At 35.7% G+C, this 24,812-nt stretch overlaps 1 protein-coding gene and 1 pseudogene across 1 annotated transcript; one reads left to right on the top strand and one right to left on the bottom strand.

Moving 5' to 3' along the window:
* Positions 1 to 7,513: 7,513 nt before the first annotated feature.
* On the bottom strand, positions 7,514 to 9,465 carry LOC120280801 (protein SODIUM POTASSIUM ROOT DEFECTIVE 2-like). The gene is made up of 3 exons (XM_039287745.1): positions 9,150 to 9,465; positions 8,988 to 9,063; positions 7,514 to 7,863 (listed from the first exon to the last, which is right to left on the bottom strand). The coding sequence occupies exons 1-3, from the start codon at positions 9,351 to 9,353 to the stop codon at positions 7,736 to 7,738; spliced, it is 408 nt and encodes a 135-aa protein (XP_039143679.1). The 5' UTR covers positions 9,354 to 9,465; the 3' UTR covers positions 7,514 to 7,735.
* A 3,338-nt stretch (positions 9,466 to 12,803) lies between these two features.
* Positions 12,804 to 14,456, top strand: LOC120280031 (annotated as a pseudogene).
* Positions 14,457 to 24,812: the final 10,356 nt, after the last annotated feature.

A 24,812-nucleotide genomic window follows, 5' to 3' on the forward strand; every position in this document is an offset into this window, starting at 1 on the left:
CGTCGCGTGCTCCACTCGACCACAAATTCTTGTCGCCCCAGTGCGAAGTAAGGGATGAGAGGGAGCCCGATTCTCGAGAAAGCCACGAAGAGAGAAGAATCGGAAGATTTTGGGAAAGCGATTGTCCCTTATGTTTCTTCTCGCGGGATCTTGAAGTAAAGAAGGCGGGAACATCGTCTCAAGACTTGCCTTCAGAGTGTCAAAGATAGAGATGATCTCTTGAGATGGGTTCGTGAGTCTTTTCAGTGCTTATGTTCGGGAGAGCAGGAGGAAGATGAAGCAGGTGGACTCCACTCATCGCTCCAGATGGGAGAAGGTTCGAGAAGAACAACGGGGCTAGGGATGAAGATGTACGCGAAAAAGAAGCCGGGACCAGCACAAGCGGAAGAAACTCTTGAAGAAAGAAGGCACAGATGCTCCCACTAGTGTCTTGAAGAGGTCAGCTACTATTCTAAGGTGAAGTTCGGGTGATCTACAGCGACGTGCTCGAGCGCTATAGAAAGCAGAACATGTCACGCGTACCGGTTATAACATCTTACGCAACATCCGACGATTCACATAGTTCGATGAGATCCCACTCAAAGATCGTGTTGCCCAGGGGATTGCTAAAGGGAAGAAAAGTAGGCGCTCGAAAAGAAGGCGTCAGGGAAGAAAACCAGGAAGAAGGAGAAGGTTAGCAAAAGAAAATCTTTTCTCGATCCCGAAGTAGAAGCTTCCCTCAAAGGCACAAGAGAAGATGTCTTGAAGCGATGAAAGCAGGGGAGAAACCATCGGCAAGCTCTAAGAAAGAAAAAGAAGAAGAAAGCAACCCAATCGCGAAAGATGAGCGATGAAAAAGCAGTTTTGCTATGACAAAGCGTCCAAGAAGAAGTTCTGAATCATGTGAAGGGAGAGGAGTTGCTGGTTGAAAGGATGATTGATGAAGGAGCTTTTTGGGAAGTATGGGTTAAGCGAGGCTGCTGCAACAAAGAAGTTTATACAAATCCGCAACATTTCCAGAAGCTACTGATTTGTCATTGGTCCAAGAGTTTTCTGAGTAATTTACTACCATCCGCAAAGGCATCACTAGAGCTATGTTCGGGGTAAGTGGATCCCTTTTACTCCCACTTATACGAATAAATTCTTGGAGTTTAAACCAGAGTGAAGGGAAACTATGAAGAAGGGCTTGAGTCGAATGAAGAAGTTCGAAAAAGAGATCGCTGGAGGAAGAACGGAGTCGTGGGGAGAGAAACAAGACTTCCGAGCATCCACCTCTTACGGCCAAGTACAATGTTCGCTTTTAGACTTGGCATTCAGATTGGTTACCGACCCCACACAATTCCAGTATAGTGAAGGAGCTCGCGCTTTTATTGTTTGCTGTTGGTACTGGCAAGAAGTTCAATCTGGGAAGGGCGATTTTCCGAATATTGCTGAAAGAAGTCGATTGTACAAGCTCCTCGACATCACTGGGTATCTCCGTACTCGCGTGCGTATGTTGTTACTACATGGAGTACTGACTCTGGGGAAGGGAGAGCGAGTCAGCAACGGTGAAGAGAGCTGAAAATTTCTCGAGCCTGCTCGTCCATGTAAGAAGATTGATTACATCATGGGAAGGTGTCTCACCATCAATACCCTGAAGATGAAGAAGAGGGCGAAAATCTATTGGTAGAAGAAGAATATGAGAAGATGTTGAAAGAGCAACTAGAAGATGTGGGAGGGAGGCGAGCGAGCATTATCTCGCGAGGTGTTCATCGTTTGCGAACAAAAGCGTAAGATTATATCTCGCACTCGAAATTCTCGAGAAGAAGAAGAAGAAAGAAGACGATGGCCACAACTCGGGGAGATGAAGACCAGGGAAACACGAAGATAGGGAGTCTTTGAAGATGGTATAACAAAGCTTCAATGACGCTTCCGCTTTAAGACTTGGCAGTCAATTATGTCACGTGAGGAGAAATGTGCTTGCACTGCAGGGCCGACTAGTTATTTGTTTTTCATTTCTTGGGCATTTGAACATTTAGTCTTATCTAGTGTTGAACATTGTTATGGTTAATCGTTTTGTCTCACTAGTTGCGCTTGTAATATTTTCTCAAGTATTTTGTAAGCTAACTAGATGAAATCTTGTATACATCTTGGTTTTACGTTCTCCAGTTGATGTCGAACCTCGGAAATTGTAGATGCAGTCGGTCTTAGTGTCACGTGTCCGGTCGGTGTTATGTAGAATGTTGTATGAGAGTCAGTCACGGTGCGAAGCGCGGTTAGATGTCAGTGCCAGTGGGAGATTGTTAGTCTGAACCGCACTATTTTATCGGCATGATTTGACACCTGCACCAGAGTGGCGCTGGCAGCCAGAGTGCGACAAGCATGATGATGATGTAGCAGCGATGGGTGACGTGAGCATGGGACAGACTTGAGGCGCAAGACATCTTCGAGAGATCTTAATGGAGCTAGTAGTAAGTCTCCTAACGTGGAGCCAGATATCTTGCAAGAACATGGTGAGCTATCTTAAAGATCTTGGTGGAGTTATTTTGTGCAACGCATTACAACTTGAAGACGAGATCGTATCGAGACTATATTTAGCTGATTTAATTGAAGACTAAATACTGGTGGAGCTTAATTAAAGAAAGATCTATTCATGTGTGAATGAAGGAGATATGATTTGAAGAATCCTGATGAGAATCATTGAAGTCTGATGTGACAAGATTTGAGCGATCAAAACTTGGGTGAATTGAAGATCAAGTTTGGAGAATCTTTGAAGACCAAATTTAGGAGAATTTGGCAGAGTTTCATGGAAGGCATACAAGGACGTGCGCCTCACTGCAGGGGCTGTGAGAGGACGGGGAGGTGGGCTAGTTAGCCGTCAGGATCGGGAGATTTGGGTCTGCATCGACTCGGACTAAGTACGACCGGGAGGTTGATGGGTCTTGAGGTCGTCCGCAGCGCACGGAACTCGGTCAGTCGGCCGGTCGGACATGTTGCAGACTTATGTTACAACGGGGAGTTCTGACTGACTAATTCGGCGAGTTTTAAAATTAGTAGCATGCGAGATTCTAAAAGAGGTATGTCGTATATTTGGGACGTTGAGGCTGCTATATAAGTTACGCTTGCTGCGTAGATTGTAAGGTGTGACTCTTGAAAGTGACTCTTTCGAGGAGAGGTGTGTCAGGCGCTAAGCAATCTGAGAGGGTAGTGATTCATCGTTGTTGAGGTGTGGTGTGACAGTGTTTGTACTCGTCCATTTTTACCTCTTTTAGTGGATTGTTTATCTCGAGCTCTGGCCCGCACGCGAGCGAGTGGGTGCCAGAGCTGGGTTACCAGCGTTGCGTGTCTCCTTGTGTTTGCTTTGTGTGTCTTTTCTTTATTGGTTTGTGTGAGACTTCTATGAGTGATTAAGTGTTACTATCACCCACAAAACCACACCGGAGGAACTAACAAACATTATATTTATATATATTATTAAAATTGTGAAAAAAAAAGTATTTACTAATGCCAAAGGCACTTGGTTCAAGTGATTAGAGTCACTAACATGGATACTTCGTGTGACTTACGGAGTGATGAGGATTTGAATTTTTGTTGAAAGAGGAGTAACTTACTGATGATGGTTAAGATGTTACCCCCAAATTTGCCCACCCTATATTCGAGGAATTAACTCACGCTAGCACTTCCTTTGACAAGTGTGTTCGAGACATTAACTCACACGCGATAAAGATACGAGCAGATGTTTGTCATGTCTATAAAAAAAAATATTCACTAATAAAGTTAATCCAAGAACTAAAAGCCTCAATTGCACATCCACTTTTGTAGGACTATTTTTTTACCCAGATATCAATAACTTTGATTTAAAGTCATTAGTTAAAAAAAATTGGGTTAAATACCTTAAAAAATGGTATTTTTATAAAAATAACCTAAAATAATTTTTTAAAAAATAAATATGAAAATGAAATTGTTTGGTTAATAAATCTTTTTTTATCAAATTTAATAAAAAAACAAAATTTATAATTTAAAGTGATGTTGAATTTTGATTAACTTTGAAAAGCATGGCAATTAATCAGATGGGATGGAACTCTTGATCAAGTGGGGTCAACCCTTGGTTCTAATCACCAATGAGAATCTCACACGTGTGACTTCTAGATAACATCACATCACTCTAGTTGCCATTTGCACGTGGCATTGTTTTTGGAAGCACGCGTGAGAAAGTGGCCGCTAACTGACTTTGTCAAGTTAAAACTTCCACCAAAATTTAATCATAAAAATAACCTTAATTAAACTCAAATTTAAAATACTGACTTTAGCCTGTAAAATTATAAAAATAATTTGATTTTTTTCTTATTTTCCAAAATATTAAATCATTTAAGAGCTTTCAATATTCAATGAATGTTTCTTTTTAACTATAATTCTTTATATATATATATATATAGGAAACAACGACTTTAGATTTCAAATTTAGAGACATTCGCAACGTCTTTTAATTTCAAATTTAGGGGCATTCACAATAGCTTTCTAATGATAATCTGACGGATATAATCATCATGAACAGTTTAAAATGCGTTCTACAATGTCGCACAGTAGCATAAACATTAAAAAATGTACAATACTGATATAAACAAATAACCATTGGATGATGGATTATCATCCAACGATTATGATTAAACATCGCTAGATAATAATAATCTAGGGACATACCTAGATTATCTTTTTCCATACAACCGTTGGATGATGTATGGATGATGGATTATCATCCAATGATTATGATTAAACATCGCTAAATAATAATAATCTAGGGACATACTTAGATTATCTTTTTCCATTTATATATATATATATATAAATATACATACATGCGTTGATTAACTTAGTCAAAAACAATGAAAGTTATATTTGAAAGAAACACAACCACCAACTGCTCCCTCATTAATTTTGGACTGATAAAAGTGGTCAAGACTTTTATTATTATGTGACCAACCCCAACGCATGCACTGATTCGGCCTTTTGGCATTAAATACCTTCAGCGCTACAAGCCTTTCTATTCAGAGCCTGTCATGTTCTTACTGATATTAATTTCATCAAGATTTTTTATTTTTAACTCACATCACCAAAAGTATATAAAAAATAAAAAAAATCATTATGCTTGTCATAATTAACTTGATAAGGTTGTGAAGACATATCACCATACAAAATGAATAAGATTGATAGAGTGTTTGCACTGTATAAATGTTTAATTTATCTTTTGATTGTGGGTGCCAGTTTTTTTTATTTTATAATAAAATGAAATCATTATTTATCTTATTTATTAATAAATAAATAAATAAGAGAGTAAAAGAATAGTTTTTAACAATTTTTTTTAGTTGATTTTTTTGAAAAAAAATATAATCAAATAAGATTGATTTGCCAGACAATTTTTCATTTTCCAATGGTAGATAAGCAAAAAAAAATTATGTTGTTTATTTATATAGATATGCATTGCTGATAGTATATTTACACACACACATATATATATATATATATTATTTTAATAAAACATATGGTTTATTCACTTTTCAATGTGTGTATATATATATATATATAAAATAAGATTTGCACCATCTAAATGTTAATTTTTATTTATCTGAATGAGCTATGCAAAATAAATTATAAAATAAATTATTTAATTTCAATATCATATGACTTTGAGTAAGGCATGTTCATTTGGATTGAAGTGAGGGGAAGTTGAGTAAAATCAGTAATATAAATTAAAGTGAGTAATATACGAAAGTATATACATTAACAATACATTTAATCATATATAATATATTACTAAATTTATTATGCATTGCATAAGAGAAAATATGCAAAAACCCTGTGACAATGATAGTGAGTTATTTGGATTGTATATAATATCTTGCTTCATTAACCTTATTTCTAATTGAATAAAATATTGTATTTAATATTACATGCTAAATTGATAATTAATTATTTATCTTATAATTTTTTTTAGTTCCTGTTTGTATGGCACTAATTGTTACATCTTGACTGAATTGAGATATTGAATAAAAGAGAGGTGAGGACTTTGTGATCTTGATGATAAGATTTTGGAGATCATATTCTTAATAAGAAACTTTTCTAGCCAAGTACTTCACTTTTGATTCACATTATGTTTGACCATAAATAGGTACATTCTACATGAAAACAATGTGGACAAATTATAAGCAGGCCAACAACTTCCATTCATTGAATGTGCTTCACAGAAGTCATGAATCTGTTTATCTATGTAAATATATAAATTAAAGTCTCATAGAAGAAGTAAAAACTCAAAGGTTTGAGGTCTCTTGGAATTCTTACCTTTCATGTCTATAATTCTTACCTTACAATAATGAGTTAATGTGAATTTTATATGGATTAATTTGATCATGATATTAATCTAATTTTGATTCAAAATAAGTAAAGTGGTCATGACTTTATTATAACTTTAGAGTAAATGATTTTATATAGGTAACAAGAGAGTCACAATCTATCGTTTTATGAATACCCATCTCATTGATGAAAAAGAATTGATAGATTCGGAAGTATACGAGGTTTTTCTCTAGAAATTCTGGGTAAATGAAGAGCTTGTAAGGAAGGTTGTTGATAAGCTTACTTTGGATCAAATTATATATACAGTACAGGGTAATTGGGGGTTAAAACGGATGGGTGAAAAACCTCCATTTATGCCCCTAATCCTCCAAATTGCGTTTTGAAGGGTTGAACTTTTATGCATGAAAATACCCTCTTGAAACTCAAGTAATTACATCATCACCCCATATAACAAATTAGATTTGATGTTTGTGAAAATAAAATAAATAGTAATTTTTCAAATAAAAATATTTAAATTAACAAAAATAATATTGTATGTATAAAATTAGCATAAAAATATACTTTCTAGCTTCAAGGGAGCATTTTAGTAATTTTTATATAAACTTTACCTTCTATTGCCTCAGATCCAAAGCATTCTGAGGCTTTGATAAGCTTAATTTCACCTTCCTTCAATCCAAATAAGTTATAACTTAAACTCTCCTTTTACATTACTTTACCTTGCTTTACCCCACTCTAACTTATTTTACAAAACATTTCTTCACCTCATCCAAGCAAGCATATTGGTTCCAATTCCTTATGTTGATCTAGTTGCTATGCTAGAGAAATGTGTCGTCATTTCCGCTGTTAATAATATAATTAATATGATACATAGATATCACAATCTGATAATTTCTTACAAAATCAACCCAATCTCAAATATAAGCTATAAAAAAAAATATCTATCAAGCCTAACAGAAATGCTAGTCATATTAGCCAAGAGGAATCTATAATAGTGTATGTCCATATATCAAACAAGAGCAAATTGGTTTGATGGAAAATGAAATAAAAGAAAATAGCATTATTATGAATATATTTTCTTGGAAAAATACACAAAGATTGTTAGTTATTTCTATTTCAATTATCAAGTCAATAATAGTGGCTAGTTAGTGGAGAAGAAAAAAATATGAAAATAGTTGAAAACTAATTAGATTTGTACAATGTTAAAAGTACATACTCATAAGAGAACAAACATTAATTTTTCACACACTCTATATAATCAAATATTTGAGGAGCAAACTAATTGGATGATAAGACTTATTAAACTTTGAATTATCATCTCATTAATGTCTCACTTAATTAATTATCATAGAGAAAGATAGAAAATAATAATATAAATAAAGCTTGATTGATTTGCAAATAATATGTGTTAAGTTTATTTATGAGAAGGTGGTCAAGGGGGAGACACCCATAGCTCTGCAAACTTGACTTTGGAGACACTGTTGAGAACCTCAAAAGGAGTTATGTCCCCTATTACAACCACTTTGTTGCTCTCTAGATCCACTTCACAAGAGCTCACTCCTATATATGCAATAATAATATTATAAAACATAAAAATAAATAAATAGAAAAAAAATAATTAGTGACTTAATAGGTCTAATAATCCCATGAATGTCTTGTTTCTCCAATTAATATATATACACCTCAAAAGTTCATTTTTGTGGTATTAATTAATATGGTCCCAAATGGGTTATATATAATCTTTAAGTTCATATTTCCATTCAATTATAGTTGTTTTTTTCTACTGTTATTAAAAGCTTTTATATTTAAACAGAGAGAATTATTTGCATGCTTTTATAAAAATCGGTAATTACTATTATTCCCTCATAAAAATCATATTTATTTATATATATTTTTTACAAGAGAATTACTTCTTTGTATTGCTTAATTGAAGAAAATCAATTTATAAATTGAATATAAATATATATTCGTTCTTGTATTTTATTTTCAAAAGTAAACGAGTTTTTATAATATTATTTGCTTAATATGATTTATAAGAGTATACAAGCAAATATCAATTTTATAGGGGTATATAAGTAATTTTATTTTTATAGGAATATAAAAAACCATAAATATAATGTAATGTATGAATACAAATATGAGTTTTGTTTTGTTAAGAGTTAGAGTTTTGATGTATTTATTTATCCTAATATTTTTTTCTCTGTTTTTATTGCCCCACACACACATGCTCTGTTCTCAAATGAACTATGTTGCCATAATTTTTCACAAAACATTATATTGTGACAAAAATAAAATCATTAATTCCTAGCTAGGTGATTGACTTAAAATCTAGTTAAAAAAACATTATAGATAAATAATCCTAGTAGTTTTAAATAATTTGTTTGCATGACTCTCTTGTATAGATTAGATGAACACATTTAAAGAGATGTACTCTTTAGGCACTAGCCTACAAATATAATCTATATTTTCCATTTTTCAAGGAGTTTACTTCTCACATTTCTAGGAATCTCACTGTCTCCCATTTCCATTTGTTTTTCTAATTTCTCTTAGATTTTCAATCTTATTATTATCATCACAAATTAAATAATATCCTAATATTTATTCATAATAAATCTATATATCATTTCATCAATTGATAACCAAAAGTATATTTCAATTCAAATCAATGAAAACATAAAACATACCTTCCATCTTTGAAATATGTTTCTCAACTTTCTTTGCACATCCACCACAATGCATTAAAACTCTTAAAACAACAGTCTACAAATTAATCAAAAAATCATTATCAAAATCAAACCACCAAATATAAAACAAATTTAAAAACAAAAAAAAACAAGAAATAAGACCTTGGGTTCCAGATGAAAAGCCAAAGTCTTGCATCCATTATCAACATCTTGAAGCTTTGCTATTTGCTCTGCATGAATTTTCATTAATGCCATCCCTTCACTATCTTCATCTTCAACTGATGAACTTAAACAAAGACAAGAAGTGCAAGATGTTGTTGAAGAGAAGCACTCCAACACCCTCTCAAAACTAATTAGTCTCCCCATCAACTCTACCTCTCAATACCTCAAAGATAAGCTTTAATTATAAGTGAGAGCAAGGATGAGACCATTAAGAGCATTAACTAATAAAATTATTCAAGCTAAGTGCTTAAGTGACTTAGGAACTTTGGCATTATTATATATATCTTGAAATTATTGGCCCAAAAACAAAAAAACATTAGAAAATGGATGTGTCATTGGTACCAATACACAGTATAAATTAATTGGTTTTGGTCTGCCGACCATTGATTCAATGAATGAATGGTAAGGGATTGTGCTCAAATGGATTGGGTCAAGTGTGTGACAACTCTTTGTTGTGGGCCTTTGATGATTATTTTTTAAGGGACATACTATTCTTGGTCAATTTTATTATCATCAATTTCAATTAAAGTCTCATTGTTTCATGATTATAAAATGAACAAGTTATGTTCTTTTGATTATAGTTTAGGTTTGGTTATTGAACTTATTTAAATGATGATTAGAAGGGAGAGTGGGAATGTGAGAATTTAATAAATAGTGGTTTTAGAGTTCATGTGAGGACCATGTTAAGCACGTGACAATCACGTGTATCATGCTGGAGTTTGGCCTGTGGGCTTTGGGCCATGGGGCCCAATCACAGAATCAATACTGGCCATGGGTCATGCCCATGGCCCAATCACAGAAGCAATTAGATGACTTTTTTAGAGCCAGATGCTTGAAAATGATATCTTATATATATTTTTTTTAATTTTTAATCTTTTAACATGAATAATTTTATCAAAGGTCTTTATAAGATTAAATTTATAATCAAGTCCTTATTAATGTGTGTGTATATATATATATATTTATAAAGATTTTGCTCCTAAAAAAATTGTAATCATACATGAGTTTATAACATTGATTTTTTTAGAAGCTTGTGTAAATTTACGAGCGGAGACTAATTTTAATTAGAAATCTACTTGTTTATTATTCAAATGAGCCTAAATTAATTAAACTTAAGCCCAACACATAGAAAACAGTTTTTTTTTCCGTCCTCTTTCTAATTACACAACATGAATTGTCACATTATTTTTCTCAATAATTGACTAAAATAATTTTTTGTTTTAAAAAAAGAAAAATCCCTAGATGGCTGTCATATGTCATGCATTTATATATTGATGGTAAGTTGGTTTGATAGATAAGCCTAAACATTGGATTGAATTGGACAGAGAAAAAGGATTAGACATTTGTTGTCTTTTGTGTATATTCTGCGTCACTGCAAACGTCAAGTAGAAGCATTTTTCCAAGTGAATAATTAGGTATGGAAATTCACATCAATTCCTAGTCCAAAGTGATATTTTGTACATTTCTGTCATCCTTACAAATTTTAATTAATATCATTGTAAGTTTGTTCATCTCACTCCGATCTGGACCATCAAAACAGATTGCATTTTTGAATAATAGACGACAAATGCCCTCTTTTTTTATAAATATAAACAAGATCTAAACAAAGATCTAGAATCCGACAGATTGCATTTTCTTTCTAAAAGATCGTCAAAGATTGTGAATATCTAACTGATATTTGTCTATTCTTTAATTTACTCAACCAAATAGTACCTATTTTTGGAGTGTCAAAGTCATGATAACCATATAGATCAAGTCTATTCTATATATTTATTTTGCCAAAAAAAAAACAAGTGTCCTTGATTCACCCATTAGGGTGGCTTATCAATTATATAAAAATTTATTTATCTCCTAACAGGATGTCACATAAAACAATAAAAATCATGTTATTTAAATGTTAAAAAAATTTTAGAAATTAAATTGAATTAATGAAACTCTCTTGGTCATGTAACTCTGTTGAGAATGTTTTAAATTATGTTCCAAATAAGCAAAATTCAACAATTTGTCCAACTAATTCGACCGGCTCAACATTTTTTTTTTAATTTTTTTTAAATAAATAAAATTTTAAAAAATCATAATTTATAAAAAAATTTAGAAAAATCATAAACCTATTAGTAATGCTATAATTAATAATTAATGAAAACAAATATTCAGTGTAATAATATTTTTTTAAAAAATTACAATTATTTGTTGAAATGCTCTACACTTACTTTTAAATATATATATATATATATTGTACTGTAGTACTTAAAACTGTTATATAACACATCAAATTTAATAAAATTATTATTATTTATTTATACTTTATATACTTTTAAGAATTTTGCAGGTAATGATAAATAACTGACACGTTCCCATCTATATTTAATTATCTATATGTATAATTTATAGTCTAAATATGATTTCGCATCTTCTTTATCAAACATGAGTCTAAGCTAAAATGATTTTCACACACGTGCAGACTTTTGGGTTGGTGTAGGGTTACTATTCATGAGAGTTATTGTTGTATTATTTTTACACTTTAATATTAATAAAAATTACTGTTTATCCCCTTATCACAGCTTTCCATTTAAAATGAATGCCCATTTATAAACATCAGTGGATTTGATTATCTACTAATATTCGTAAATAACCAATCCCTAAATATTTTTTTTCTATGAAAATATGATACGTGAATCAACCGCTGCTGATAGGTATCAATAAAATCTCAATGAAGCATCACAGAAAATTAAACGCTCACTCAACTTCTACAGCACTAGATAGAGCCTCAAATCCTACTGGTGATTCCGACCACAATGCAGCTCAGAAGTAGTTGCTCCTTCTACATTTCTAGACAGGTCTGAGATGCCAGACAATGTCTTTCGCCTGCTTAGACTTTTATCTACTTTTTGCTTCTCTGTTTTATTTCTTATACTTTGTTCCCTTCACTTCTGGTGAGAGGATTTAACTCTTTGTACTTTCATTTCCATTCAATAAATCAGTGGTTTATCTACTTTTCATTAAAAAAAAACATACGTGAAGTTTAAATGTTCCTTAGTTTAAGTCGTTGGCTGACATATGAAAAGATAATGGATTTTCATTATGGCCACTCCGGTGTCTTAACATCCGTATGTTGTTTAGGTTATCTACCAACTTTTATAAATAATCAGTCCTTATAAATATATTCATAAAAATATGATATGTGATTTTTAAAAATTCTATATATATATATGGAAATAGTAATTTAGGGGTTTAATCGTTGCCGTTATAATTGTGCACATTCTGTCTTTTTAGTTTTTTTATTACTTTTAAGTACAATTAAGTCCTCATATTTGGTCGAGTTAGATCGATCTAGTCTACGGTAATATTTTTAAATACAATTAAATCTTTACAAATTTATACTTACCCATCTACACCGCAGACTAAAATGACTTAAGTTAACTTGATTAAATATAAAGACTTAATTATATTTAAAAATATTATAACAACTAAAAAAAATACACAAGTAAAAACATATGTATAACAAACCTAATTTAAGAATGTTCCTAAATTACTATTTTTAAAAAATATCTTATTTATAATATGATATTATCAAAACTGTTTTGTAATGTTTATGATAGATTACAGGGCCTATAATATATACAGGGAGGAGTGATGGAACACTGAATGTTCACCAAGTGAATTGAAGCTCCTTCATAGCCCCATCAATGGCGGACCTCCATGAGCAGCAACAACACATCCTAGTGGCCACTTTTCCCGGCCAAGGCCACATAAACCCTGCTCTCCACCTCGCCAACCGTCTCGCCCACTTCCCTTCCACTCATGTCACCTTCTCCACCACCATCTCCGGCCATCACCGCATGTTCTCTTCCTCCTCTGAACTCCAACACAACCTCCTCACCTTCTCCCCCTTCTCCGACGGCCACGACGACGGCATCACCAGATCCCACACCTCCTTCTCCGACTAGTTCTCCATCTGCAACCGTCTCAGCCCTCTCAACTTCTCCAACATCCTTCACTCCTTCGCCGCCCGTGGCCGTCCGGTCACCTGCATCATTTACACCATCCTTCTCCCTTGGGTTGCAGACGTCGCCGGTGACCATGGCATCCCTTGCTTTCTCTACTGGATCCAAGCCTCCACCGTCTTCTCCGTTTATCAACACTATCTCCATGGCTATGAAACTCTCATCTCCACACACGCCCATGACCCTCTCTTTACTCTCCCCTTTCCTAACCTCAAACCATCAATCCAAATCCGTGACTTGCCTTCCTTTTGCATTATGTCTCCAGACCATCCATTTTATCCCATTTTTGTGACTCTTAAGGAAGTGTTTGAAAAGCTTGAAAGTCAGATAAAGGAGGGTAGTGGTGGTTCTAATTATAAACCAAAGGTGCTTGTGAATAGCTTTGCTGAGTTGGAACCGGATGTTGATGTAGATGAAGTGGAGTTAGTGCCAGTAGGACCAGTGTTGCCATTCTTGTTTAAAGACCAATTACAAGAAGAGGATGATGGAAGTAACTTGTATAAAGCTGATGATAAAGGGTATATGCAGTGGTTGGACTCAAAGGAGGAAGGTTCAGTGGTTTATATATCATTTGGGAGCTTTTGGGAGTTAAAGAAGGAGGACATGGAGGAGATATTGAAAGGGTTGAAAGAGAGCAAGAGGCCATATCTATGGGTTGTGAGAAAGGATAACAGGGAGAAAGAACTACTTGAGATTGAAGGAGAAGGAGATGATCAAAATGGGAATGGGATGATGGTGGAGTGGTGTTCACAAGTGAGAGTTTTAGCACACAAAGCGGTTGGATGCTTTGTGACACACTGTGGATGGAACTCAACGTTGGAGAGCTTGGCGTGTGGTGTGCCAATGGTTTCTGTGCCACAGTGGACGGATCAAGGGATGAATGCGAAGTTGGTGGAGAGTTTGTGGGGGTGTGGAGTGAGGAGTGAGTTTGATGGTGATGGTGATGGTGTTGTTAAAGGAGAAGAGCTTGTGAGGTGTTTGGAGTTGGTCATGGGGGATGGAGAGAAGGGTGTTGAGATTAGGACAAAGGCTAAGATGTGGAAAGATAAGGCTTTGGAGGCTGTGAGTGAAGGAGGATCGTCTGATGTTAATCTTAAGGCTTTTGTTGATGGGATTAAGAAGCTGATTAAGTGAATAATCCTTTTATTATTTGCCTTCTATCTTCTTCCGTTTTGTTTTGGTTTGCGGTGGTGTATGAAATGAATATTTCGTAATAAAATTTTACTTGGTTCTGTTTGAAATATATTCTTCCCGTGATTCTATCTTAGAAATCTTCATTTGTTTAATAGTTTGTTTTCTTTGTCTTATATGTCAGAGCTGCTGACACCTAGGAATCCTGCTGTAAATGAACTTGCATGGTTATTCTTTCTGAATGTACAAAACCAAGTTCTAAAATCAGGGAAGATGACTTCATCTCAGGGGGCGTTCATTTCAGAAAAAAATGGGGGAAGTGGTCTGATTTTTCCCATTTTTTGTATTTATTTCATCATTTGTGCTGAAGTGGGGAAAGTGACACTCACTCTTGCGCGAAAGTGGATTTTAGTAATCCCACCCGATGTTTTTTGAAATGGAGGAAGTGAGTTAATCATAAAAAAAGCTAACTTATTTTTCACTACAAAAGTCTTTTTGAACTCATGGGAAACTTCATCCAACACCGCAAATCGCTCGATTCTATTCCCGACTGCGACGAATAAGCGCGAAGTCGCAGGGTGATGTCACTTCCCCACTCGCGGGAGTGATACTTCCCTCACTTCACGACTTCCTCACTTCTGATGAAATGAGCATCGCCCTCTAAGTGTTTTTTTATATATTATTTAATTAAATCGTCTTTTAAAGAAGTCTTAGGTCTTACATACTGTGCAATACTGTATACATGCATATATATATATATATATATATATAAACAAACACCCAATACTATAGACTTTAACTTTAATTTCTATAAAAAATTAAGGATTTGCCTGGTTGAAGAACCAAGCAAGTCCACTTATTATTTGTGTTGTTCAATTTTTTTAATATATTCTCATCATGTATTTTTCCCCCATCAGTGAATGTTATTTTTGTTTTATATTTGTACATTATATATTTTTTTTAATTTTTTTTTTTGAATAATAGACGACAATCGCCTTTTTTTTATTAATATAAAGCAGATCTTAAAGCAGATCGCGAGAATAGTATAAATTCAAAGATAACGTTGTATGAACGATCTTTAGGAACAGATATTGTTGGGGAGAGATTTGAGCCGTGATCTCCACTTCTGACTCTGATGTCATACCATTGGACTATCCAATGGTTGACATCTCTTTTTAATTTCAGTTAATATAATTTATTCATTTTTTATTATAAGAATGTTGGTTTGGAGAAAAATTGTAGAAATGTGAAAAAACTAAGGTGAAATGGATTTCCTTTTCTTTAAATGTTGTTTGTGGTTATGAAGATATATGTATATATGGACCAATCTCTCGGTCTACTTTATGTTCTCATTATTTTGTTTTTAGCTTTTTCTTTTATGATTCATTCGATTTGAGGACAATCATGTGGTGTGGAGATCCTTTGTAGATTTGCCAAAGACTAGTTATTTTATTTTATATATATATTTTTTAATAATAGACAACGAGTGTTTTTTTTATATGAATATAAATAATCATAGAAACGATCTTAGAATCACGGATATCACGATTATATCACAGCGATTATGATAATAGTATAAGAATCCGGGATGAGCGATTATATGAGACAGATATGATAAATAATCTTATTAAATTTTATCCAATGATTGATAACTAGTTATTTTCTATCTCATCATCTTTCATTTGTTTTTTGTGCTTTTGGAATGGAATATGTTCTTCTTTGGTTAAGAGACGTTCTCGAAGTTACTATCTTACATGCCCTTTTTGTTATTATCATTTTCTTTTTTTCTTGAAAAAGTTTTTTTCCTTGTTTTTTTAAAAAAAGTTTAAATGCAGCCATCTTATTTGATTTTGTTAAAAAAAAACACTTAAGTTTTTTCACATTTTGTATTTAGTATTTGACATCATTGTCAAGGGCAAAAAAAAATAAATGCGTAGGTTTTTTAATTTTTGGTGTTTTATTATTTTTTAATAAAAATAGATAAATCATTATTTATTAAAAAACAGATAAAAACAGAAAAATAAACAGTAAATCCTCACTAGCAGTGAGGGTAAACAAAGATAAAAACAAAAAAACAAAAGGATAGCAAAAATAGAAAAGACAGAGCTAAATTTGTAACAATTTTTTTTAAAAAAAATGAATAAATATGTTCATTAGAAAAAAAGAAAAACAGAAACAAAACCACAAGCTAAAACCTTATAAAAAACCATAAGAAGTTGAAAAAAACAATAGAAAAATACTATAAGAGCATAAGTCCCACAAACTAAAAACCTTATAAAAAACCATAAGAAGTTGAAAAACAATAACAAAAAAAAACTATAAGAGCATAAGTCCCCTAAAAGAACAAAGAGACTTTTAAAAGAGCCAAAATACAACAAATAGAGACTAGCCCGTGCTAGTGAAAGGAGGTCGCACTTGGGAGGAATCCAACATCAGCATCACGGGTTCTTCCAGACTTATAACATTCACACAACAGTTTTTTTTAAAAAAAAATTAATTAACCTTTTCTTTTTAGAAAGAAAATTTGCCGAGCTAAACTTGCAACTTTGATAGTGACGTGTGGATCTAGTAGTTGGCTTCGATCTCTAGCTCGTACGGATGTTTTTGGGACCTCAAAAAAATAATTAGTTTATATAAATGTCCTCTCTTGTTTTAATTTGGACCACTATCACACTGATTGAACAGCTATTGTATTTACCTCTTATTAAAAAAAAAAAAAATTGAATGTTCAACTCCTTTACAATATGATTTAATTGTTTCTGAGAGAACCTGTGATCCTCCCCTTATTTTTGCTGGCTGCTGAAAAAAAAACTTTTACTATTTTCAGACAATTTCATCTTCTTAATTGTGTTATTTTTTCTTTTTGTTTTATTTCGTTTCCAACTTGTAAATTTTATGGTGGTGCATCACTTTTAGTGATGGTCTCCTAACAGATTAATTTTTGGTGTTTTTGTTGTTTTTGGTCTTGTACTTGTTTTTTTAAAATAAATTTATGGTTTATTTATTTTTAAAAAATAATTTAAAAAAAACCATTGGTTTTCTTCATGCTCTTTAATAATTTCTTCACGGTATTACCCTTTCACTCACTTTTATGGTTACGATGGACCTTTCATTTTGACCATCTTTTATGTGTAGTTTTTGTTTTTGTTTTAAACTTCTTGACTTTTTCATTTTTCTATTTATCTTATATTTATTTTGTTAAATATTCTTTTTATCGATTTGTGGTTCATTTATTTTTGTTCCTAAATACATGATGGCTTGAATGTATTTTGTGCACAAAATATAAAAAATTGAAAGCTATCGACACGGCAAAGAAAATATTTTTTTAATTAAAAATTTAATAAATCACACTAATATGAACATAAGAAAAAATTATATACTACTACCATAAGATATATATGGTGTGCAATATAAAAAAAATAAAAAAAAATTGAGAGAAAAAAAATTATATAAGAAAAAATAAGAATGTCTACAATGTTACCTTGTGATTTGATGGGGTAAATGCCTATCAATGCATGACTATATATGGGGGAATAATTAATTCTATGTGGGCATATAAGTACAAATAAAATATAACTAAAATGTGACATTAGAGCGAAATAAATCGAAGACTATTCAAATAACTAACTATTCTATTTTGGGGATTAAAAAATGAGTAATGCTATATAGAGCGAAGCAGTCTCACGAACCAGTCACACTAATGACGTGGCTGGTCACGTGGCTGCTTCTCTCTCCGAATTTTTTATTTTTATTTTTATTTTTTTTTAAAAGATAATATCACCACTCTCTCTATCACGTGTCGGGTTGTACGTCGCTACCCCCTCCTCTCTCTATCACTCTCTCTCCCTCTCGTGTCTCTCTCTCTCGGTTCCATCCCGCCGCTCACCCCTCCTCTCTCTCCTGCACCATCGATCCCGGTGCGCTTCTTCTCTCTTGAGGGAGATTTGCTTAGAGACCATCTCACCATCTCAATCCCATGATCCGCTCACCCCCTTGGCATACTCTGGCCCCCAAGATTTGGATGACCGACTCTTCGTCGAGCCCTGACCACTCGGCTGCCCGGAGCAGGGCTTAGTTAGGTGGGCTAAGGACACCGATTCAGTGCTATACTCCGGTGATGTAGCCCCCATCGATACCACCATCGTGATTGGTGGCGGCATACTCCTGCTCTGAGCAGCGCAACCTTTTGGTGCTCACCGTGACTGAGTCATAAAATAGCGAGCTGGTGTGGCCGAGCAACACCTTGCATAAGCTTGTTTCGTTAACACAGAAGCAAGCGTGAGGTTTAGAGTGAAGCATAAGGGTGGTGATATTCTCTGAGACCAGCGAGTAGGGCTGCGACCCAGCGTATCACGGAGTTCTTTCTTGTACTACGGTCTAATGCCGATCTCGGCGTCTATGAGCACTGGAATACGGTCCGAGCGCCTGCGAGATGGTGAGGAAGAAGCAAATCAAGATTGAGATAGTGAGATGGAAGAGAGAGAGAGAGAGAGAGAGAGAGAGAGAGAGGAGGGGAGACGGCTGACAACCAGCCACATGATAGAGAGAGTTTGGTGACATTATCTTTAAATAAAATAAAAAAATTCGAGAGAGAAGCGACCACGTGACCGACCACGCGTCATTCGTGTGGGCTGGTTCGATGTCATTTCGCTTTATATAACATTACTCTTAAAAAATAATTTAATTTTTCCAATGATATAATTTTAATATGTCCAAATATTTTTCAAATATGGTTCACATATATGAAAGTATATATCATAAAGCTACTGAGATAATTTATAGTTTTTTAGTGGAAATTGCCACCACTTTAAGTTTTGTAAAAGTGCCAAAAACACCCCGATTAGTTTTTGCATCCCCAAAAACCCCCTCCTTTTTAAAGTCTATGTTTTTCAAACCCCCAAACCACTGTAACGGATGTGAGCAGAGTGAGTTTCAAATTTTTGGACGAAAATGCCCTTGCGTGGGGGAGTCGTGGGCTGCATGACCATCTCGGCGATTTGAGAGGTAGTGGGCGGTTTTCCGTGGGGTAACCCCAGAGGCAATTTATTGGAGCCGTTTAATTGCTTTTTCTCAACTCACGTCTTGACTTTTCCATTTCGAAGTGTCTCAGAAGTTGTCTCTACAGCCCGAAGCCTCTGTAATCGGCATTTTCATCGACTTTTTCCCTTTCCACCGGTATCTCGAAGGAGAAGTCCCCATGACTAGTTGGCATTTCATCGGGTTTTGAAATCTAAAGGTATTGAGTATGGTTTTATGTTAAGCTGCTCAATTCTGAAAGAAAGATTTTTCGGTTTTGTTTTGTGCTCTGTTTTTGTTGGAAGATATTGAAGTCTGCGAGGGGATTTCTCGTTTGGGGTTTTTGTTAGTCTGCGAGGGAGATTTCTCAGTTTGGGGTTTTATTTTTGTTTTTCATTTTCGTATGTATACACTATCGAATTAGTTTTTCGATTATTATGATTTGTGTAATATTTATAATATACATTTCCGTTTACGTTTTGATATGGTTCGTGATTTCTAGAATGAGGGTTGGCGTTTAAGAAATGAGATGTTACTGGTTTAACATTTTGTTGTCTCTGTTTAAGTATTCTCAAAGTCTCTGTTTAAAAATGGGTCTCGTTTAACATTTTATATCTACTGATTTAATAGCAGAGAGTTCTACGTTTAAAACCTTATATTTCCGCTTAAACTTTTTATCGATATGCATATTGAATGTGTTGTTATTGTCGCGAGGCTTGTGATTATGGCGGTCGACCTAGTTAATGGCCGATGCTATTTGGCATCGGTGAGTGGAGACTTTAGGTGAATTGAAAAATAACATGACCCCTCGACCTTTGAGGAGATTATTCGAGCCGGACAGCGTTTGCTGCGTTATTTGAGCTAGAAGCCATATACCAGAAGGGCCCTTCTTGATTCTCTTTTTGCGAAAGATGCGATGGTCGCGCGATAAATTCGGGATCGGGGAAAGCCTCTCGGAGTTTCGGACCTCGAGATGTGGCCCTCGTTCTTGGTGCGCGTTGCGATGGCGGCGCAGGTGGTCTTTCAGGAAGAAGAAAAACCCGGTCGGTTCGAGAGGCGGTATCTATCGAAAGACTTACGAGAGGCAGGAGACTCCAGTCGAAGCACTCTGGTGTAACTTGTTCGACGAGGGAGAAAGAAGATAATTTTGTCAAACTCACGATGGTGTACCTCATGGGGACGATCCTCTTCCCAAATACATCATGCTCGGTTCGAGGCCCGGATCGTTGATTACGTCGATGATCTACCGAGCCATGGAGGCGATCTGGCATGGGCGATGACGGCCTGAAGTGGCTTATGGAGGATATTCCATGGCGGCCGCCCGAGTGCAGAGATAGATGCTTGGGAAGAAGACCAACACGGGAGTACATTAAGGGTTGCTCGGTCGCGCTTAACGCTTTTGGTTTTCTGGTGGCCGGAGCAGGGGAAGAAAAGTCCGTTTCGGCGAGATCCCAAGGATCTTTGTCTACGGTGAAAAGTACTTACGGAAGCAAGCGGCGGTAGAAACGAGCTTGTTATCGCTCGATGGAAAAGAGGTAATAAATCATGGACAGATGTTTAACATAAGTCTTTAATGTTTAAACATTTTTATTTAGCGTTTAACTTTAGTATTTACCGTTTAACTATTATTACATACCGGTTTAAATATTTTTGTTCTCCGTTTAATTATATTCTATAACGTTTAAATATATAAACACTCTGTTTAAATATAGTTTTTATAGTGTAAAATGAATGATCTCAGCTGAAATTGTTTGGTTTACATATGTTAGTTTCTGAAATGGTTCCGTGAATCTTTGAAGAAGAAATATTTGTTGGGAGGCCATAGGCGGATGGATGCCATTGCTCGGAACCACTTGCTCGGCGGGATGAGAGGCGACCTCTCATCGTCGTGCCTGTGGCGCCGTTCTCCTACTTCCGACCCACGCACTGACGCATTCCTCGGCCGGAGAAGCCCTCCCCTACCCCGCCCAGATTGCAACAACCCCCTACCACAGCAGCGGCAGTCCCCGACCAGAGGGGTCAGTCACTAGCGAGTTAAATTTTATTTTTGAATAACATGTCTGTATATCATTGTCGATTTTTTTTCAAATGTAAATCTGGACAAATTCAATTCATTGTTTTCGTGTTAGAAGAACATGACTTGTATATCTTAATGTAAATTTTTGTTTGTTTTTGAATTGTAAAAGCGGGTTAAATTCCATTCGGTTTTATTTCATTGTTTAATTTACGTTGTAATTGTGTACATTTCACTTTCATTGTTTAAATATACTATATATCGTTTAAACATCAGTTTTAAATATTTCAAAATACGGTGTACCCGTTTAAAATAACACTGTCTCTGTTTAACTAAATGCACTTATTGTTTAAACATCAGTTGAAATATTTCAAATTACAGTGTATCCGTTTAAAAAGAACAATGTCTACGTGTAAATACATTCAATTCGTTGTAAAGAGTAAGAGTTTAAATGTGGAAAGGTTCCCATCGATACACAATGTTTCCACAGTCAGTCGTCGGTTTATTAACAATGCCTAGTCGGCGACAGTTTCATCGCAAGATACGTCGATTGTGACCGGATCCTTGGCGGTGAGCTGCGATGTAACTTCGCGGACATCAAAGCGCTGCGACTCGATCCTCTTTTCGTCTAGGCCGCCCGGTGCCTTCTAATCGCGGTGATCGCGAAGCGAAGCTCGCGATTTCGAGTCCGAAGGCTCATCGTCGTCGGGTATGGGGAATATAGCTTCCTTATACGCCCGGTTTGTAATTGTCGACGGTGAAGTACCCGCTAATAAATCGATGTACGTTGGTGTGCATCTGCATTATTCTGCTTGTGAAGCATGTTTTGCGAGGATACCATAAACTTGCGACCTTCGACATGAACAAGTTACGATGGCGAGATCCGCGAGATTCTTTGCGTTGGTCGATCGCCCGTAGCGATCGTCGACACAGACGACCAACACGAAGATTTCGGTATGTCCTCAACAATGATCTCTAACCCGAGATGTATGTCGGGCATAAGTAGCTCTCCCATTTGAGTCGCTTGCTCACGCTTGGGTTACATAACATGCGCATCAACTTGAACACGGCAAATAAGGTTAAACAAAGGCGTTGATGGTTAAATAATTACGTCGACATGTTTAAAACATTATTGTAATTATTTAAACGAAATGATTAATATTTAAAGTCAGACAAGTGTAATGAAACAAAGATTGAGAATGTTTAAAGGGTAATACTAAATGTTAAGTGTAAACCAATATTCGCGAGACCTTATGGAGTCGACCATTTTCGTCGCACGGTAAATGGCGAGCTTCCTTGATCCAAGCATTGAGCGACTCCATGACGTTCGAATACATCTCACCCCAACGATCACCTCCGAGCGAGATAATTCGACCCGATGTGCCATATCCGATTTATTAATCAACCCGAGTGATGAGCTTGGGTGATATGGCTGCGAGTTCATTCACGGTATCGTCGAAATCTTTAGCGCGTGGATGCCCACGCATGCATGGAAGCATATAGACCGGCACTCCTCCCTCGATGCCTTCCCAAGTCGACATTGGCTTTTCATAAAATTGGCCTCCAAAATGTCGAAGGCAGATGCGCATGTGGCGAAGAAGGGAAGACTCTCGCAATTGCGCTCACAAGGCCCTTGGACTCGTCCAGACACGAAGGTAATTATCTCATGATAATCTCCATCCTCGTATAAGGCATCGCCTAACTTAGATATGAACCAAGTCCAATTGGCGTCGGTCTCGTTGTCGACTATACCGAAAGGCGACGTGGAAAAACCATTGTTACCATCTTTCCCCGTGGCGCGATGAGTGTACCCCGATATTTTCCAAGGAGGTGGGTACCATCGAGAAAGCAGTCGCACTGCAAGCCCTCTTGAATCCCACGATACACGCTGCCGAAAGAAAAGAATGCACGTTTAAAAGCGATCACCGTCTCTCTCCGCGTCCCATCGCAGCTGCCGGGTTGTCTCGACCCACCTTATCCACATACCAAAGCAAAGCGATCATAGCTGGAGATGTCGGCTGCCGTCGAGGACCACCCGGGCATGCTCTTTTTCCCAACCAAGCACGCTTGTATGGTATGTGGACACCATGTTCCCGCATAGCATGTCCTTACGAATGTCGATGGCCTTATACGAGGGCGGTCGCTCGAGCTTCGAATCACTCGTGCGCTAACCCATTTTTGGGCGCTTTTCGGATGTGAGCCCTGAACCTATGCCACCACCGCAAGTGTGTGAGCGGGTTGATTGTCTTGATTCGAAAGTATTTTTGTTATACTCTTTTGATGCATGAAGGCGCTAACGACAACCATCGGTCGCATTCCACGATCGCTCGATGTTTTTAGTTTCTTTATGAATTTGAAGTCAAAATTCCTTTTGATTGCATGATTTGAAAGTACATCCACGAAATGTTCGACACAGTCAAAAGCGTTGTCAATATCCAACGACAACACTCGGAATGATCGGCGAGGAAGGAAGACATCCCAGCACGCTGAGGTCGCTATAGGGGATGAATGGGGAGCACTCGCGGAATCCGAATTCCCTGCCGACACTTGATCGAATGAAAAAGATCAATATGTTAAGCGGAGAGTATAATGTTTAAGCGATAATGACAATAGTTAAGCGTTAAATTAAATACTTAAGCAATTAACTAATAACGTAAAGGACTAGTATAATATGTTAACCCAGATGAGCGGACATATTTAAACAATAATGACCAGCACAACTGGAATAATTAAAGAAAAGGAACTTCTGACGAGTAAACCTCGTTTTCGATTAGGATCTAATGATGGCACATTTTTACGTCTCGACGACAATATCAACTCTGACACATTTGAAGATGGAATGGGACGTGACACATCCAGTTTGGAAAGTCGACATCGTTTTCGATTGGGCAAACCGTTTTATATCCATCCGGTGTGATGAACTTAACCACGACAAGAGAAACTTGAGACCCCATCGCTCGCATATCTCATTAACACCAACTACCAAGAAGTCCGAGCCGTGAACATTAGCACTCTTCCCTCCCCGTTTGAATCTAGCAATACCACAAAAAAACTCTCCATAATGTATCGATTCGAAAAACCAAATCGTACTAAACCAAATGAAATGAAGAACAAAAAGAAGGCGAAGAAGAAGTAGAAGATGTAAAAGAACAAAGCAGTCGATGGAAAAGGCGAAAAAAAGTGCCAGTTGTATGCATAGAGGTTAGACTAGGCGTGATGTGATTGGGCGGTATTTTTCCCTCCATCCCAAGGGCAAAAAGGGAAATATATGCCATCTGTCATGAGGAAGACATATTATCGTCATTCGAATGAAAAGTTCTCGACTCAACATGAGTCTCACTGTAAAGCGTCGAGCTTTTTATGTTTAAACGAGATACATATAGTGTTTAAAAATAACGGTTAATTGTTTAACTAAAGTCTATATCATTTAAATAATAT

This window comes from Dioscorea cayenensis, chromosome 17 (assembly GCF_009730915.1).
Source record: "Dioscorea cayenensis subsp. rotundata cultivar TDr96_F1 chromosome 17, TDr96_F1_v2_PseudoChromosome.rev07_lg8_w22 25.fasta, whole genome shotgun sequence".
NCBI classification, from domain to species: Eukaryota; Viridiplantae; Streptophyta; class Magnoliopsida; order Dioscoreales; family Dioscoreaceae; genus Dioscorea; species Dioscorea cayenensis.